Genomic DNA, 18282 nt, shown 5'->3' on the forward strand with positions numbered 1-18282 from the left:
ACCCTCACATGTTTTTCACATGTAAAAAAAAAAGCTCAGCAGGTATCAAAATAGTAGACATTGCAGTAGTCCTACGTGAAGTGTGCAGTGAATAGACATTCTGAACTGACACAAGACCGAAATTCAGAAATATCAAAAACTTCCCAGAGCTTGCAAAACAGGATGTGATTGCAGTGTACATGTTGCACTAGCAGTCAATGGTAGAATGGCTTCAGAAATGCAGTATGCACCAGACACTCTCAGTGGACAAAATCCTTAAGGGTCTCCCCTCCCTCTTTATCAATATTTCATTAGTCAATTTGTCATAGGGCACATAGATCTACCTATATGGGTTTCTGTCTACCTTCCAAAGAAGAAATATTCAGTCATTAGGATTTTCCCCCTGTATACATAACACTTTATGTTCTGCTCTATTTTTAGTCTTGTAAAAAATTGTATTTAAAAAGTATTGTCCCCCCCATTGGTCATCAAATATACACCCACCATCCACTTTATTAGGAAAACCTGTACGCCTGCTCATTCATGCAATTATCCAATCTGCCAATCATGTGGCAGCAGTGCCACAGAGCTTCAGTTAATGCCTCCATCAAATATCAGAATGAGGGAAAAAATATGATCCCTGTGACTTTGACCATGGCATGGATGTTGGTGCTGGACAGGCTGGCTTGAGTATTTCGGATCAGTATTTCTACTGATCTCCACAACCGTCTCTAGAGTTTACACAGAGTGAGTCGAGCTTACAATAAGTCTATAGTAACTCAAAAAACTACTCTCTACAACCATGGTGAAAAGAAAAGCATTTCATGTCGAACCTTAAGGCAAATGGATTACAACAGCAGATTGCCTTGTCGGGTTACACTCAAGAATTTGAAGCTGTAACTGGACAGTTGTTTTTCCTAGAAAGGAAAAATTGTCTGGCCTTTTTCCCCCATCTTCAATTGTCCATTTAAGTAAGCCTGTGTGAAAACTGCAGTTTTGCATTTTAATTTTACTTACTTAAGCTACATACTTAATGACTTACAGTATGTAGCAGGCTTAATTCTGAACTTAATAATTTAAGTATATTAAATAATGACTGAACTAAGTGTATTGTTTTGCAGCATGGCTTGAACATAGATTTTAAGAATGCAATGGCAATAATTGTTGTGATTAAAAGTCTATAAAGGGTCTATTGTTAAGATAGATCAGAAGTGGTCATAACCATTCATATTACAGATACAGAAGCAGAACCACTTGATAGGGCTTTTATTTATTCAGTGTAATTTTGCACTGTGACTGTACTCAATGGCAGCACATGCTGTACACGTGTCTGGGGGCACATCCATAAGCAAGAAACCTTTTGTTCCTTTTAGTGCGTCAAATAATTTCCTGTTAAAGCAAGAGGTGTGGTTTTAACATTTCAAGACTGTTGCTTTTAGTGTAACAGAGAGGCAGGGAAATGTACAGGCCTGTGAGGCAAACCATTTCTCTGATATTATATGATTCATAGGAAGATTCATCTCTCTTAGCCAGATTATCAAATGACTTATAGTCATAAATAAAAACACCTAAAATTTGTTGAATGTTTGAGCATTTTTTCCCAAAATGAAAATGTGAAATCACCAGTTTGGGGAATTTAAACCCAGGTCAGGAAAATTTTACTGCTAGTGCAGTCCCATGTTTTATTGCATACTTCCTATTCAGCCCCGCCATGCATGAAAACAAAAAAACATTTTAAAAAGAGCCCCCAAGAACACACTCAATAACACACACACACACACACACACCCCGGCTAAACAGAAATAGTTCATGTATCAGATAAACGTATTTAACATGGTTTTATTCTGTATGTCATTGGAGCACTAAACCCTCCTGTGTCTCCCCACTTGACCTCAGCCCAGGACGCTTTCTCTGATCGTCCCCCTGTGATGACAGGGCTGGTCCAGTCTCCTGTCTAGAAAAGAGGCCACTGCATAGGCAGCACTTGCTTATGCAGACCTCCTTGCGCATGTTGTCACTGGCCAGCACGTACAGAATTGGATTCATAGCACTATTAATTGTGGACAGTCCCAGAGAGATACTGTAAGGTGAGTAAAGTGCTGTGTCAAAGGTACAATGTCTTTGTGAGAAATGAAAACTGACGGCCCGTAGAAAAAGAATAATATGATAGGGGGCAAAGCAGACCAGGAAGAACAGGATTACTGCCAGAACCAGGTAACGAACTTTGATCTTCTGCTCTGAACTCAAGCCATCACTGGCCTGGACTATAGAGAGAATGGCACGGTTGGTGACCAGCAGAATGCACAGTGGAATGAAGAAACCGATAACAAAGCGGGCGTAGTTGAAGGCAGTCACAATGACTGTTTTCTGTCCAGGCTCAAAGCACCGCTTTTCTCCGTTCATCTCCGTTTCACCATCTCTCATGGTAAACACTGGAATGTGGACCAGAGCCACCACTATTACAATCACTGAGGTGACCATCACAGCCCATTTCATCTGCCTGAGACCTCGAGATTTTAATGAATGCACCACAGCGATGTAACGGTCCACAGACACACAGCACAAAAGGAAGATGCTGACATACATGTTATTAAAGAAGACGTAGCCCGTTATTTTACAAGCCAGAGAGCTCAAGTGCCATTGATGGCCATGGTGTATGTAAACAGCCCATGTAGGTAGCGTTCCTAAGTACATCAGATCACACACAGACAGACTCAGCAGGTAGATTCCCAACACGTTCTTCTTTTGCACCTCGAGGAAAGTGAGATAGATGGTGACAATGTTAGCAGGTACTCCCACAATGCAGACAATGCCATACAGAATCAGAAGTGGAAGTCGGTCATTTTCATAGGGAAGACTGCAGTTGAGTGATGAATTCAGTGCATTGGATGAGTTAGTCAGTTCCATGGTCACTAAACACAGAATCAGGAATCATTAAAATGTCATTAAAAATGTATGTATTGTGATGTATGTCTTCTATAAATGTAGTGCCTATAGCCGCATGTAGTTTAAATGGGCATCCTAATTTGTCTAGCATAATCTTCTCTGTCTAAGTGCCATTTTGTTTGTGCCACCATTTCTATGCAAAGTTGGCTCACCCTGCTGAAAATACAATAGAAACCATCACAGAGATTCTAATGGTTTCCACTATAAATGCCATTGCAATCCATTAGCTAATCATTAGAACCATTAACACTACCATATTGTCCTTAATAGTATCCACTAGACATATCATGCCACCAATAGAAGGCAACAAATTACCAGTAGAGGCCCAAAGGGACCATTGCAGTTTCCATTAAAACCAATATATTATAAAACCAATATAATAATAAAAACCAATTCCCATTATAACCATTAACACCGTTGTAAATTCTATGATGATTTCTATTGTTATTTCAGCAAGGCAATACCACTGGAGCTTTGGTAATACAGACCTGAACAATCATATATTGTAGCTTCTTCTTTTTTATCATTAGATATTTAGGTGAGAAATCGCGCACTAATCTTACAATGAGAAGTTTTTCACATAGCAGATTAAACGCAGATCAAACAGACCAATTCAAGTTCTCAGAAGCACTTTGTACATGTGAAACTAGGTTGAATAAGAAGTCTTAATCTTAAATTTATTTGATGAACATAATAATCAACAGCGTCATTTTGTAGATATGCCTGCAATCTTATTCAATTTATTAAACGTTATTGAAAAACAAAATCTCATTTACCACCATGTACGTTATTTAACCTTATGAGCATTAAAGAACACGTGAATTTAAAAAGAGATGTACAGTGGTTTTCTCTGTTCGATCCTAATATTGAATAAAATTATTATAGTACTTACATACATACAAGATAAGTGCAGATAGATGGTCTAAAAGATTCACACGCTGTAATCTGCTGCACCTTCTCGACAGGAACAGGAACTCGAAAGGGTTTTGAGTTACATATCCGACACACTGCAACATATTTACGCCCTCTTCCTTTGAGGTGACTGTCAGTGGCTTGAATGTCGGCTGTGTACACTCTTATAGGGAACATTTATCAAGTGGTATAAAAATAATCTAAAACACTTCAGTTGGACAAATAAGTCAGACAAATAATATGAGATCTGTTTGCCCGAGTCTTCGTAAATTTCATCATTAATGATTTTTATTTGACTGAATCTTGAAGATAAAATTCACTTGGGTAATTCCATCTCAAGTAGTCGAATAATTGCAAAGTTAGTTGCTAGACTGTTTTTCAGTTTTCCATTTTTTTTTTTTTTTTTTTTTGGAATGATTAAATCTATGTATTGGCATTGCAAAACCACTTATCTTTTCTAGGTTTAACAGCCTTTGTCATGGCACGCAACAAATGTTGGCTAGCTGATTACGGAAATCTGAAAATCACACCTCAGGGTGAGCTTAGCTCCTTGAAACAAAAACAAAAAATCTCTAGAGCACATTACAAAGGTACATGAAATTATATAAACAACATTTTGCACATTCTTGTTCCTTAGACTTAGAACTTAAGTCCAAATGTAACGCTTAAGATTGCTCACAGTTCCACTTTTAGGGTCAATTTATAATGGAAAGGGTTAGAGTCTTAAATTGATTAGGATGTACCTAGGTAAGTATAGTGTGCAAACAAAAGATTTCAGGTTTGAGATTTCTCTTTTTTATGGAGGTGAGAAAGTGCCATTTTTAAAAGAATTTCCCTCACTTTTGGGTTAAATATCTCTGGTGGAGTTTGAGATTGGAAGTAAACTCTACAGGACAGTGGACCTTGAGGGCCAGATTTGAAGGAACGCCTAATCTATCATGTTGATACAGATGTACAGTTGGTATGTATGAATAGATTTTATGCAAATATGGAAGTACAGTGTTCAGTTTGGTGTTTTAGAATTGAACAGTGTCATAAACAGAGGTGTGATGTTGTTTCTCTTGTGATAAAAGCAGTAGGTGACTTCAACCCAAAAGTTAGGAGAATTTTACAAAAATGCACTTTCTCGCCCTCATAAAAAAATAAGAGAAGTCTTAAACCTGAAATGTTCTGCATGCACACTATACATACCTAGGTACCCCGCAAAAAAATTAAGACTGAGACGCGAACCCTTCCCATTATTGCATTTACATTTACATTTATTCATTTAGCAGATACTTTTATCCAAAGCGACTTACAAATGAGAAAATACAAGCAAAGCGATATCAAGCAGAGAACAATACAAGTAGTGCTACAATACAAGATCCGTTAATTGAGTTCTAGAGAAGCAAAGTGTGAAGAGTAGAGGTGTAAGTGCCAGAGTAAGTTTTTTTATGGGTTGGTTAGGTGTTCACAGAAGAGGAGAGTCTTTAGATGTTTTTTGAAGATGGTGAGAGATTCTGCGGTCCGGATTGAGGTTGGAAGTTCATTACACCCCTGAGGAATAGTTAGTTTGAAGTTTCTTGAAAGGGACCTGGAGCCACCATGAGTAGGTACTACTAAGTGCCGGTCATTGATTGATCACAGATTGCATGAGGGAATGTAAGCCTTAAGGTTTTGTAGTGAGCATCAAGGCCTTGAATTTGATGCGGGCAGCTACAGGAAGCCGGTGGAGGGAGATGAAGAGGGGTCTAACAGGGTGTGACATTATAAACCGACCCTAACAGTGGAACTGTGATCAATCTTGAGCATTACAATTCAACTTAGGTTCTAAGTCTGAGGAACATGAATGTCAAAATATTTATATATGTTGCTACATGTACCTTGTAATGTGCTCTAGAGATAAGTTTTTCTTCCATGGAGCTAGGCCCATCCTGAGCCAAGATATTGAGGTAAACACCTGTATAACCAAAATTTGTTGTGTGCCATGACACAAAGATGGCCATCGTAGTTAAACCAAGTAAAATGAAAAAAGAAAACTCAATACATAGAGGTAATCACTCAAAAAAAACTAAGACAATTAAAAACAGTCAAGCAACCTGCATTAGACCACTTGAGATAGAATGACCCATTTGCTTTTTGCCTCATTGTGTCCTTTAAGTTGAGCAGTGGGGAAGTATGTCTGCACTTTTGTCACTGTGTTTTTTTAACAATACATTAAACATGTTCTTCTTTTTTCTTTTTTTTTCTTTTTTTTTTTTTACAGAAATACCCCATCTCTCTCTCTCTCTCTCTCTCTCTCTCTCTCTCTCTCTCTCTCTCTCTCTCTCTCCCTATCTCTCACTCTCGCTTGCTCTCTTATTTCATGACTATCTGTCACTCAACCTCAGTGGAGGTCATTTGTAATTGATCCTCTATGTTAAGTAAAACTCTGAGCCAGGTTGTCTCTACGCCACATCTGTAACCTACACAGAACAGTAATGTTAGCTAAAAAACCCAGACTGTTTGTCAGAGACATTGATAGCAGTGTATCAATGCAGGCTCCATTAGAATGCTATACCAGGTTAGTTAGCTAGGTTATCAGCTATGTTGCTAAATTTCTTGCTCTGGAATCAGGTGTGGGACTGCTTGTGTGAGGAAAAAATTATGACAGCTTTTCTCTGCCATTATTCATTTGCTCTGTATGTTCATGTGTTTGGACAGAGTGGTTTTAGACAGCTGTTTTGATGGAGGGTGTGGCAATGCTAATTATGGAAATAATTCCCAAGAGAAGTTTTTTTTATGTAAAATGTAATTTTCTCTCAAAAACAAGTGTGGTGGTAAAATTAGTTATCACCACTGTCTGCCTCGACAAACATAAAGGGAGGATGCTGAGGGAGGCAAATAAACTGACAGTTTGAAATTGCAATACTACCACTGTCCACTAGGGGCCGCGACACGGCTTTAAAATCACCTACAGAGAGCATGTCTGATTATTGAACATGTCTGAGCAGCCGCATTATTACACGGACGAAGACATCCTAGAAACACACAAACAAATAAACAAACAAAATGTATCAAAACTAATAAATAAATAATTTTATGAATAATGAAACAAACATGGAAATAAATGAATGAAAATTAACATTAAATAAACGAGTACATACATGCAAAAAAATATGAACGGAATACTGAAGCTTTCTGACGAAAAAACAAAACAAAATAAAAACAAAATTAATAAAGCAGTAACCAAATAAAATAGTGCATTATTTTGATGCATATATATATATATATATATATATATATATATATATATATATATATATATATATATATATATATATATTAATATATAGTAATATTACTATTACTATTACTATTACTCTGAGCAAGCGATCAGTAACGGGAACCGTCATAGCAACCGCGGTGCTCACACGGAGCTTTTTGAATGTAGCGCGTAATTCCGGTTCCAGTAATTTCTACGGGCAACAAAATCGGAGGTTCTCGTGAAGAGTGTTCCAGAAGTCGCTTGCCGACCAGACTGTTTCACACGTCTGTCTGCAAATATAATCCGTCCTGTACTTTTGAGGAAACATGGCTAAATGGGGAGAAGGGGACCCTCGGTGGATTGTGGAAGAAAGAGCGGATGCTACAAATGTTAACAATTGGCACTGGTAAGATATAAAAAAGGACGCTGAGCCGGCGTGCGGCTGGTGATGGCCATCTTTGCTAACCATGGAAGCCTTTAACATCACCGGCGCTTACGGAATCAGCTACCGTTACATATATATACACACATATCTATCTTTAAACAATCTGCCAGTTATATAGTGAGGTTACGTTCAGATACCGAATAGCAAACGGACAATGATATATTTGTGATAGACGTGGAGGTTGTCGGCAGTTTTGAAATGTAGCATTGTTTTACAGGCGCTGTTAGCTAGTCGGCTACATTAATCACGGCATGGACACTCCGTAGCCTCTGATCGTGTTGATCGCTTCCTTCTGGACCACAGTCGAGATGGCTCCAATATAATCCACACCGGTGCGAAGGGTTTTGGTAACGGGACACTCTCTGACATTAATAATGAGATGTTGCCTATGTAGACAGCAGGTACATTGCTCTGGACTGATGCTTTCCAGGCTGTTCTAGGTGTTTCTTTCCTTGTTTTCTCCACATGAGTGAATAGTCTAGAAACATCGGCGCTGTTGCAGCAGAAACGCCTAGAACATATTTACTAAATATACCAATAAACAACGACTCCATGAATTATAGTAAGAAGCGTCTTTTGGCTGGGTATAAATCACGGTTGAGTATCCACAGGCCTACCAGAAGAGAGTAAATTTAAAAAAGAGAGTATTTAATTACAAATACAATTTAAATTAAGTTCATTCATTCGTCCTCTGCAGCTGGACAGGGTCTTAGTGGATCTGGAGCCTGTCTCATGAATACTGGGTGTGAGGCAGGAATACACCCTTTGACAGTTGAAGGGCCCCCCACACACACATTCACACACATCAACTTACATGCATGTTTTGGGGAGGTTCGAGGAAAACGTGCACAGGCTCTACACAAACAGGAACCCGAGTTAAGGATCGAACCAGGGATCGAGGTGCTGTGAGGTAGCAACACTTCCCCATGCACTACCATGCAGAAAGAATGACTAGAAAGACCCATAATCCCTGTAGTTGTTTTTTTTTTTTTTTTTCTCAATTGCCATTAAGTTGTCTTCCAAGAGGCATTTAGGCATTTGTGCCGTGATTTGGTTAACGAATGCAAATATAGTATTGCACTTTGTCATTTCCTGAAAGTTAGACAAGTGTTCTTCCTGCTTAAAGTGCTGAAGTAAAACTTGCTATGTCCTTGTATCTGCGATTTGGATTTGTAAACCCAAGCCATTGCTTTCTTGGTCAGGACGGAGCGGGATGCCACAAACTGGTCATCTGAGAAGTTGAAAGATCTTCTGGTGGGCTTGCAAGTAGAAAACGACGACGGCAAGTGTGAAATCACAGAGCTGAGCAAGGTGGAAGGAGAGGCTTCTATCAACAACCGCAAAGGGAAGCTCATCTTCTTCTACGAGTGGAACTTAAAGGCCAAGTGGAAAGGTGAAAATAAGATCATCATAAAGCACACACCATGTAATCACAGGTGGAGGCTGGCAGCCATGTGCGTGTTGCTGCATAAGCACTGTTATGGCTGTCAGAATAAATGAATACTTTTACCTTATTGTAGCTTATTTTTATCATCTGTGATTTTCGAAATCAGAATATGAATAAGGAACAAAGTGTGTGAGTGAATTGACTCACTCTTTTTCTGTGGCTGAACCTTAACTGGTCAAATAGTACACAGTACAGGTTCTGTAACGTGTTACATCCTATGTAGTGAGTGCATTAAGGGAACAGGAAGATATCTTGGATTCGTGTTGGAGCTAAACTTAAGGGTTCTGCATGATGACCAGCTGAAGATAGAGGATGTTAGTAGGTCTAAGAAATGTTAAAATATCAACAACAGGAAAACTGCACAATGTGTGAATTTGTGTAGGTTTTGATTGATTTAAAGCAATGATTGTGGGGTTTTGTGTATCATTGGTCTCTAACCTGGTTAGAAAATCTACTGACGACTTTGGCACTGAAGCAATCCTTAATCATCCTAGACCTTTATTTTATTTTATTTATTTATTTTTTTAATAGGGACCTCGAAATCAGGGATCAAATACAAAGGAGAAATTGACGTTCCAAACCTTTCTGATGAAAATGATAAGGAGGACCTTGATGTAAGTTATTCTAGTGCCTAAAATACTTTATCTCTGTATTATACATTAATATTGTTAGTTTCTCACAGAGAAGCGCATCATCAGATTACATTGTGCGCATACATGCAAGTGTGTGTACGTTTGTGTTTGACCATTACACACCCATCTAAATTATTCTCATTGTTCATATCTGTTCATTTGAATAATTGTCACTATTCTTAACTATTTTCTCATAATGTCTCACTGTTTAATAATTGTGGCTTTTGCTTGAAACAGATCAGTGTGTCCCTTTGTAAAGATGAGCTTGACACACCAGTCTTTACTCTGATGAAAACGGAGGGGGCAGAGAAAGTCCGCGAGGCACTCGACAGCTACGTCGAGCTTCTCAAAACAGGTCAACCATTCTCACATCGTTTATGACAGCCTGCTTTGTTAATACTCCAGTAAAGGACTAGCAACCCCTTACCCAGAACTTACTTATTACAAGAGAATCTGCATTACATCAAGTTACAAATGTATGAAAGGGAAACAAGCAAGGTGTGGCATCTTGAAGGCAAGTTTGCTTCCTTTAGTGCGGGATAACAGTACACTGCAGTTGCAGAGAGGAAACACTAGAGGTCATCAGATGAAGCCAAATTTAGTTTTAAATAGTAGATACCTAAATGTCAGGAAGTATGCCGAGAAGAATAAACCAGAAAGTGATTTATAACACATTTTCTTGTTTGTTTTTGGGGTTAATCACCAGTCCCACAAATAACACTGGAACTAGTATTATTGTTATTATTATTTTAAATCAAGGTTTGAGTTATTCAGTGTGTGAGATTTATACTGTGTGTGTGTGCGCGTGCAGCTTCATGATTAATTTGTCTCCTCCTTTGCACACAGAGTTCACGCAGGGTATGATCTTACCGACAGCTAATGGTGTGAGCAAAGAGGCGACCTCTCAGGCAAAAGTCAAGATGGATAAAACCCAGGTGGGCGTGGACATTTGCTGGTGGCACACAGTAATCCTCTAAATTGAGAAAAAGATAGAATTAAACTAAAAGTAATTAACTGATTTTAAGTGATGTGTGTTAATGAGGGGGGCATGATGGCTTAGTGGTGAGCACGTTTGCCTCGCACCTCCGCGGTTGGGGGGTTCAAATCCCACCTCTGCCCCGTGCGTGGACTTTGCATGTTCTCTCCATGCCGTGGGGTTTCCTGTGGGTACTCCGGTTTTCTCCCCCAGTCCAAAGACATACATTGTAGGCTGATTGGCATTTCCAGTTTGTCCATAGTGTGTGAATGTGTGAGTGATTGTGCCCTGTAATGGTTTGGCATCCTGTCCAGGGTGTCCCCCACCTTGTGCCCAGAGATAGGTTTCCTTCCCTGGGATAGTCTCTAGGCTCCACCGTGACCCTGTGTGGGATAAGCAGTATAGAAGATGGATGGATGGATGTATTAATGAATTGAAAGACTATGGCTTTATCTTTTGGGAGCTTTGATTTATGATGGAATTTGGGATTTTGATGTACAGATTGGCTCAGGTGGCACAGCTCCTCCTCCTTGCACAGGAGTAAAGATCCCCACTTGCAAGTTCTCACTGAAAGACACTTTCCTCACTTCACCAGAGGAGCTCTACAGAGCTTTCCTCAACCAAGAGGTGAGTATAGTCCCATTTCATAACACACAAAGTGCTCTCTTCAGTATTTTCTTTTTATAATGATGGTATGAATTCTCTCAAAAGCAGTAATCTGTCTGTCTGTAGATGGTGCAGGCATTTACACACACGGCTGCCATGGTTGAGGCAGAGAAGGGAGGCAAGTTCCGCCTTTTGGGTGGAAATGTATACGGAGAGTTCCAGGAGCTGGTGAGAATCTGCTTATTTATATTAGAAGTGCATCTACTGAGTTTTATGTGGGTTAAAGATGAAAAGAAATGTCAGGGTCACTGCTGTGAATTGTTTAGGTTGAATATTGGGGTGACTGCAGTCCACAGTTGTACAATTCAAATATGTCTGCATTTGTAAGCTTCTCCTGCTGTCTGTTCACCCGCACTCTTATGGAGAATCTTCAGCTAGCTAAACATGAGCGCATGAGTTACAAAGCTTCGTATCTACAATAGAAGTAAATCGCTTCATGAAAAATGAACAGTTCTATGGATAGTGAATGAAAATCTCTCTGGGGTTTCCACAGGTTCCTGAGGAGAAAATAGTCATGAAATGGAGGTACAACACGTGGCCAAGCGGTAAGAGATGAAACTTTAACAAGCACCAAAATATGTTCAGCAGTCTGCAGTAGTATGGAGAACAGAGTTCTAAACTTAAAAATGTAAAACGTTAAATTTGTCAGTAGATCCTTAAATAAATACATATAATAACTGAATTAGGGCTGCAACTAACAATTATTTTGATAATCGATTAATCTGTCAATTATTTATTCGATTAATGTGATAGTTGGGTTAAAAGGCCGATTTTTATTTTCTGTATTTCGGGGGGGAAAAACGTTATTTCACATTCTGCCGATATTGTCCTTCAAACATTTTGCAAATTGAAGGCTATGAAAAAGGTATTAAATGAATCCATGTGGGCTATGCTATACACTGTGCAAAGGTGTTTTTTTTTTTTTTTTACATATTATATTTTGAAAACATTAAAAACAACTGATTGTCCACAAGCTTTAAAGCAGAAGTTAAATCACTATATTAAAAATGCTAAAAAAAAGAAAAACTGTGTTAACTGGTAAGAAGTTGAATGTTCTGCAGTAACACACACACACATTCACTCATCTGAACACAGTAACGTTACTTTATTCCGTAAATGTGATGACACTTACGTTTATATACAATTACATGTTCTAACCCCATTCAGTTGCTGCTCTCAAACACAACAACTTTTGTTTCTAGATATAGCTAAACATATTTGATCTTATTTTCGCCCTAATTTCTCCATCTGGGGATTAATAAAGTATTATCTCATCAAAATGAATGTTTTAGTCAGAGTTATTTCACTTCTTTTCTATTGCGTGCTGTTTGATTGACACGCATGCATGGACTCGCGCTCATTCGGTGAAGTTTAATGGAGACTCGCTCGCTCGCCGTCAGGACAAATCTTTATGTAAAATGTATCCGCAGCATCCGACACGACAAGCCACGTTAATACACTTGCGAGTTTGTTTGAAGACCTTAATGTAGAACACTCATGTTTTGGACGACCTGGATCATGAACTTTTCCCGCAGCAGCTCACTCTGTGACCTCCACTGTTTCTCAGATATGTTTTATTCATAGACTGGGTTTATCCACAGTGACATCACAGACCGAACCATGGGTATGTTTATGATGACGGTCATTGTCGAATATTTTAATTATCGATTAGTTGTTGCAGCCCTAATCTGAATAAGTAACAGCACTTTTATCATTTACTTAATGATTTCTTGAGGAATTTATTGATGTATATACTGATAGATTTACTGAAAGATACTTCCACACTAAGAGAGACGACAGCAGCTGGCCTTGCCTATTTTGGGGCTGTTATCCAAAATTTTGAATTTGTTGAAGAAAAAGCAATGGATAATTTTATCCAGATCCAATTTGTTCATTAGGTCTTATGTAGAAAAAGTTGATTTACATATTTTTATATCCTTTTGTATCCTTGCCAATCTAGCTTCTACTTTTATGATCGGGCTTCAACGAGGGAAATCCAAATTCCTTACTTAAACATTATTTTTAAGTTGGTCTGCTTATTATATAAAAAAATATTTATTCATGGTATTTGTGACATGCCTAAATACAAAAAAGGGCTAAGCCCAAAATGGCAAATATTAAGCTTTTATTGATCTTAACAACAAATCATTGGTCAGAATATTAGCAAGAGTTAAACAACTAGATAAAGTAATTTAGTGTAGGGCAGATTTTCCCTTTTGATTTCTTTAAATGCTTTATTTTTTTATTTTGTACACAGACATGTTCATTTGAATCTTACATCAAACATTCGAATAACTATCATGATTTTATTTTTGTGTACAAGAAGATTAGATAAGTGAATTTCTAGCTGTTCCCCCAGTTCAGTGCAGCGAAAATAAACGAGCAAATGGTGGCACACGAGGTCTCAGGGGTGCATTTGTTTCATTCTTGATGCTTTTTTTGACCACTAATTTGCTATTAAGACCATTAAAAGCTTTTGCCCAGGAGTGTAGGGGGCTTAACATAACACAAAAATTTAGTGTTTGCTTCGGTTATGATTAAAGTTCGAGTTGAATCTCCTTCGTTTGCTTCATTTTACTTTGCTTTGTCTTGTGTGTCCATGTCTGCGCTGGACTGTAGAGCACTATGCGACAGTGACGCTGACCTTCATAGACAAGGGCAATGAGACGGAGCTGAAGATCGAGTGTCGAGCCGTGCCAGAGAGTGAGGAGGACCGCACGCGAGAAGGTTGGCAGAGGTACTATTGCCAGGCCATCAAACAGACATTTGGCTTTGGTGCACGACTCTGCTGAGCTCCAACTTCAACCATCACCTTATTTTGGCTGACTTTTATTTTTTTTTTTCTTCCATATGTACAAATGAGCACCTGGAATGTGACTCTACTGAAAAACAGACTTAACATTGCACCATGTTCTACCGTTCTGGTTTTGGTTTCTGTGTTTAAAAAAAACAAAAAAAAAAAAACCCCAAAAATCAGAAAAGAAAATGAATAGATACTACGCTTGACATGGAGTATGAAAGGGGGAGATCCGAGTCATTCTTTTCACGTATCATCTGCGTAGGTGTGTAAGAATGGTTTTGTTTGTAGCGCAATAAGATCTACATTTGGCACGCTCACCTCCTGACCTTGTCTGGACAGGGGCAGATTTGACTAGTGCCTTCTTTGAATTGAGAGTTTAATTTAAGGATTCGTGGCAATGACTTGTCATTTAGGACTGATAAAAGCAGAATAAAGTCAAACCACTAAAGTAGTCTGGTTTGTTCTGATTGGATATGAACATTTTTAATCCAATTCAAAAAGCTTTTTTATAGATGTTTATCAACATATACGGTATTATAAACGTGATACTTGCTGAAACATTTATTCCCAGAAAAGGACCCAGACTTGAAACAAATCCTGTCTTGTATGTTCAGCAGATTAGATACTAGAATTTGTGTTGAATGTGCAAGTGGGCATTTATTCCCCCCCACGACTGCTTTTATATTCATTTAAATAATGTATTAATTTCCCCAGAAGATTTTGTCTGTTTTATGTATCATGTCATGCAAATGAGCAGCTATCCTCAAGACACCATGCAGAAGATAAATATAGAAAGAAATATGAACTCATTTCATAACAAAAAGTCTCGTGTTAAATAAGGAAATGCTCTAGGGTTATAGAAATCTGATTTTATTTATTTTACCTCAGCATCACAACTTGGAAACGGGTGAAACTGTTTCATTCACTTTTTCTTAAAATAAATTACATTTTCATCATCCTCGTACTTTGCTAATGCTCAGTGGTGTTTTTCCTCAGGTTGTATTTGTGAAATATAAAGTAAGAGCAGAAAATGTCTTTCAAAAGTCATGGAACATCCACAGAACATCTTTACTGAAAACCTTAAAACATTACATAGTGTTGGAGCTATAAAAAATATCCACGTGTATTCTCACAAAGCCCTTTTTTTCTGGATTACATCAACAGTAAATGAAAGGTGGTCAAGGAACAGTACTGTGCTTTGATAGCACTGCTATTTCATTAGCTCTTTAACATATTAGTCACAGGTTCAACAACAGTTATGAATCCAACAGAGGAAAAGGAAAAAAAAAAAAGTAGCAGTAGTGCTCAGAATAGAAAAAAAATCTCCCTCATAGAAAAAACACAAAGTAATTTTCCTGAATTTAAAACTTACTAAAGTCATGAACAAGATATTTGCATAAACATTTTCACAAATATATTGACATTTGTTTGATCAAATTCAAAGCTTTTTTGTTATTTTAATTTTCTTTGCATTTTAATTCTGCCTCTAGCAGAAAAAATTTTTGGGGGGTAAATATTAAAAGAAAAACTTGTTGGGTCTTCATAAATTGCTAGTTTTCACTGAGATGAGCTACAGAGCCAGCTAGATGAGTAAATAATATCTGAACATGAATAATAATACAGATGATGCCACATGGAGAATACCTCTTATTTAGACCAATTTTTCCTTCTTATCTATAGTATTATAGCAAATGTTGAGAGGATCCAACTGTTTTGCACATGCAGTAGAATGGCTGAATGAATCTTAAGTGCTAAACTCACTATTTTGTCGTCTGTTATCAAGGTGACTGTGTCTCCAAGCAGATGACAAGCTCAGACTCCTGACAAACGGGAGAGAAATCAAGCATAAGCAAAAAATACAACATAAGCAAAATGGATATACTCCAAGAGACTGAATTAATTTGTGCAAAGGAACTGAAGGTATATTTTCAACACAGAGCTCACAGTGGTAGTGTTATCAAGTCCAGATTGTTTTAACTGTGTCGCTTGAAGCTTACAGCATTACATTAAAATGTTTTAGGAAAGGACTTAAAAATATTTCCTACACTAGAGGAGTCTGAAGGCTCAGTGTTGTGCCTCTCAGGAAGATCCTCCTTTTCTGGTGACTTGGTTTTGATGGACATGTTGTGCCACTTCTTTCTATAATGGAGGTCAACAGTTATTCTCAGAAACATACCGCTACACTGTGACAGTGAATCCTTGGCATATCATCTCCAAAGCATTGTGATATGGTAAAACTACACAGGCAATAAAACTGTACAATGCTCTTCAGCTGAAATTTGGATACGTACCTGTGTCCCAAGCATTTCCCCTTGCCGGCTTTGCTCTCTTTAGCTGTTGACGAGCCGGAGGCCTGTTCCGCGAGCTCCTTCAGGAAGTCAAACAGCTTCTCAGACTCAATGCACTGTTTCCTGTAGGATGTAGGAAACAGTGAATGTGGTGACACGGAGGATTAAGCATATGAACATTACAGTGCATGGATATTTAAGATTTCTTTTTATTTTGCACACACTTAGTACAGACCAAAAGGAAGAGCAGAATAATAAATAAATTAGATATCTTTAAGCACTCACATGTGGTTGATGGACATGACTCTGCTGTTCTTGGACTGAGTGATTAAACTGGTCTTGGTGAGCAATGAGATCAAGAACATTTCCAGTGCTTTAGCTTGGCTTAATGTCAGGGAGCATAACAGGGTTAACGCTTTTTCTCCACCTTGTAGTTAACATTTAGCACCAAGTTGATAATCAGGAAACGGTGCTCTTAAAGGATACATATGATAACCGGAACAGCAGTGGCCATTCTGCCCACCTCCGTATCTTTCTGAATGATTTTCTTAATGCGACCCTGCTTGGGGAAGTGCAACACAGACTGGCTCAGTGAGAGGAGACTTCACACTCAGAAAAACCAAAAACTTCCAAATTACCAAGAAAAACCTCTGGTGTTACTCACGGGTGGAAAACGAACGTTGTATTTTCTTTTCTGTCCAGGCATTTCGGTCCTTTAAATACCCAATTGCGGGTTACATTTTGATTAATATGACAGTTTGGTGTTTGGCCTTCCATTTGTTTACCTTTCACAGGAAGTCCAGCGTCTGAAGTGAAGACAGGCAAGAAGTGATGAGCTTCACATAGGCCACGCCCACAAACTCACATCTACGTCATGATTTTTTATTTAATTAGATAAACTTTTTGTTGTTGTTTTCGAATATTTTTTTAATAATGTATATACTTAGAATAATGTATATACGTTTGGCTATATTTTAAGTACAGGAACACCTGTGAATCCGGACAGACTAAACGTCTTGTTATAAATTAAATTCGTTGTTTCTGTTTCTTGCTTTTTTGTTTGTTTACTGAAAAGTATATCGTCGTATACGTTTAAACGTTTGAGCGGTCATTATAATTGTAGCCATGTTTATGATATTTTATAATTGTCTGATGTGAAGAAGTGTAGCATAATGCTCGCACAACATATTTAAAGGAAGAAAGATTTATTATGCACATTATTATCCATAACAAATATAGCTATATAACCTAGAACAGGGATTTTTAAAGGGAAACATAGCCAGTGGTTCGCTATCTATCCATCTCTCTCTCTCTCTCTCTCTCTCTTTCTCTCTCTCTCTCTCTCGATTTATTTATTTATTTACTTACTTACTTACTTACTTATTGAAAATCACAACCCACCGTTATCAAACATATTATAGCCTATTATACTGAGGTCTTATGGCTATTAGGCGGTTTGAATGGCTCCTTCAAATGAATTGGTTTAATCCACATCTAAATAACCCAAAAACATGTATGCCTGTAAATAGTGTCAGCTTGGACCTAATATGTTTTGGCGGTCGAAAGTTCAGGAATAGCAACAAAAATACACCGATTTTTATGCTATGTTCATTAAAAATAAATAAATAAATAAATAAACAAATAAATAAATGAATGAGCCGTGCTGAGGTTGGCTGCAAACAATTTGAGAACCCTAGGCCTAGTTAGAGCAGTCCAGGTTCATAGCTTTCAATTGATCGTTATCACCACCAGAGGGCAAAATAACTACAGTAGTATTATTAATCAGGCAAGAGTGGTAATGAAATGACAAAATCCGGGGAAACTGCGACATCTAGCGACGATCAACTGAAATACAATTAAAACCTTGATGCGTATAATCATCAGCAGATGACGTGTGCGGGAGATAGTCCGTTTTGGAAATCATGATTATATTAAAAAATACATTAACTCTTTTAGAATTACGGT

The 18282-nt window shown here is 38.0% G+C and overlaps 3 protein-coding genes across 5 annotated transcripts; 1 reads left to right on the forward strand and 2 right to left on the reverse strand.

Moving 5' to 3' along the window:
* Positions 1-1230: 1230 nt before the first annotated feature.
* gpr132a (G protein-coupled receptor 132a) lies at positions 1231-3978 on the reverse strand. 3 transcript variants are annotated; one of them, XM_017475366.3, is made up of 2 exons: positions 3818-3978; positions 1231-2891 (listed from the first exon to the last, which is right to left on the reverse strand). In XM_017475366.3, the coding sequence occupies exons 1-2, from the start codon at positions 3939-3941 to the stop codon at positions 1831-1833; spliced, it is 1185 nt and encodes a 394-aa protein (XP_017330855.2). In that variant the 5' UTR covers positions 3942-3978; the 3' UTR covers positions 1231-1830. The 3 variants fall into 3 exon arrangements, with proteins under 3 accessions (XP_017330855.2, XP_017330856.1, XP_017330857.3); XM_017475367.3 differs by having other exon boundaries at positions 3826-3893; XM_017475368.3 differs by having other exon boundaries at positions 3822-3882.
* Positions 3979-7344: 3366 nt separating this feature from the next.
* Positions 7345-14179, forward strand: ahsa1b (AHA1, activator of heat shock protein ATPase homolog 1b; the record flags this gene model as incomplete). Its single annotated transcript, NM_001201219.1, is given in 9 exon segments — positions 7345-7469; positions 8711-8901; positions 9487-9569; positions 9825-9942; positions 10434-10522; positions 11065-11190; positions 11296-11397; positions 11723-11774; positions 13849-14179. Coding segments are annotated over 9 exon segments (1014 nt in total). The 3' UTR covers positions 14022-14179.
* On the reverse strand, positions 14174-17192 carry LOC108270396 (dr1-associated corepressor). Its single transcript, XM_017477037.3, has 6 exons — positions 16982-17192; positions 16804-16876; positions 16603-16696; positions 16321-16440; positions 16075-16168; positions 14174-15849 (listed from the first exon to the last, which is right to left on the reverse strand). The coding sequence occupies exons 1-6, from the start codon at positions 17021-17023 to the stop codon at positions 15808-15810; spliced, it is 465 nt and encodes a 154-aa protein (XP_017332526.1). The 5' UTR covers positions 17024-17192; the 3' UTR covers positions 14174-15807.
* Between the last annotated feature and the right edge of the window lie 1090 nt (positions 17193-18282).

Source organism: Ictalurus punctatus, chromosome 9 (genome assembly GCF_001660625.3).
Source record: "Ictalurus punctatus breed USDA103 chromosome 9, Coco_2.0, whole genome shotgun sequence".
NCBI classification, from domain to species: Eukaryota; Metazoa; Chordata; class Actinopteri; order Siluriformes; family Ictaluridae; genus Ictalurus; species Ictalurus punctatus.

Bases quoted from the DNA above. Each gene is read 5' to 3' on its own strand.
- gpr132a (XM_017475366.3), bottom strand. From the start codon at position 3,941: ATGTTGCAGTGTGTCGGATATGTAACTCAAAACCCTTTCGAGTTCCTG. The intron at 2,892-3,817 runs GTAAGTACTATA...TTCTGTGTTTAG, and splicing joins TGCACTTATCTTGTATGTAT to TGACCATGGAACTGACTAAC.
- LOC108270396 (XM_017477037.3), bottom strand. From the start codon at position 17,023: ATGCCTGGACAGAAAAGAAAATACAACGTTCGTTTTCCACCC. The intron at 16,697-16,803 runs GTATCCTTTAAG...CATTAAGCCAAG, and splicing joins TGCTGTTCCGGTTATCATAT to CTAAAGCACTGGAAATGTTC. The intron at 16,169-16,320 runs GTACGTATCCAA...CCTCCATTATAG, and splicing joins GGGAAATGCTTGGGACACAG to AAAGAAGTGGCACAACATGT.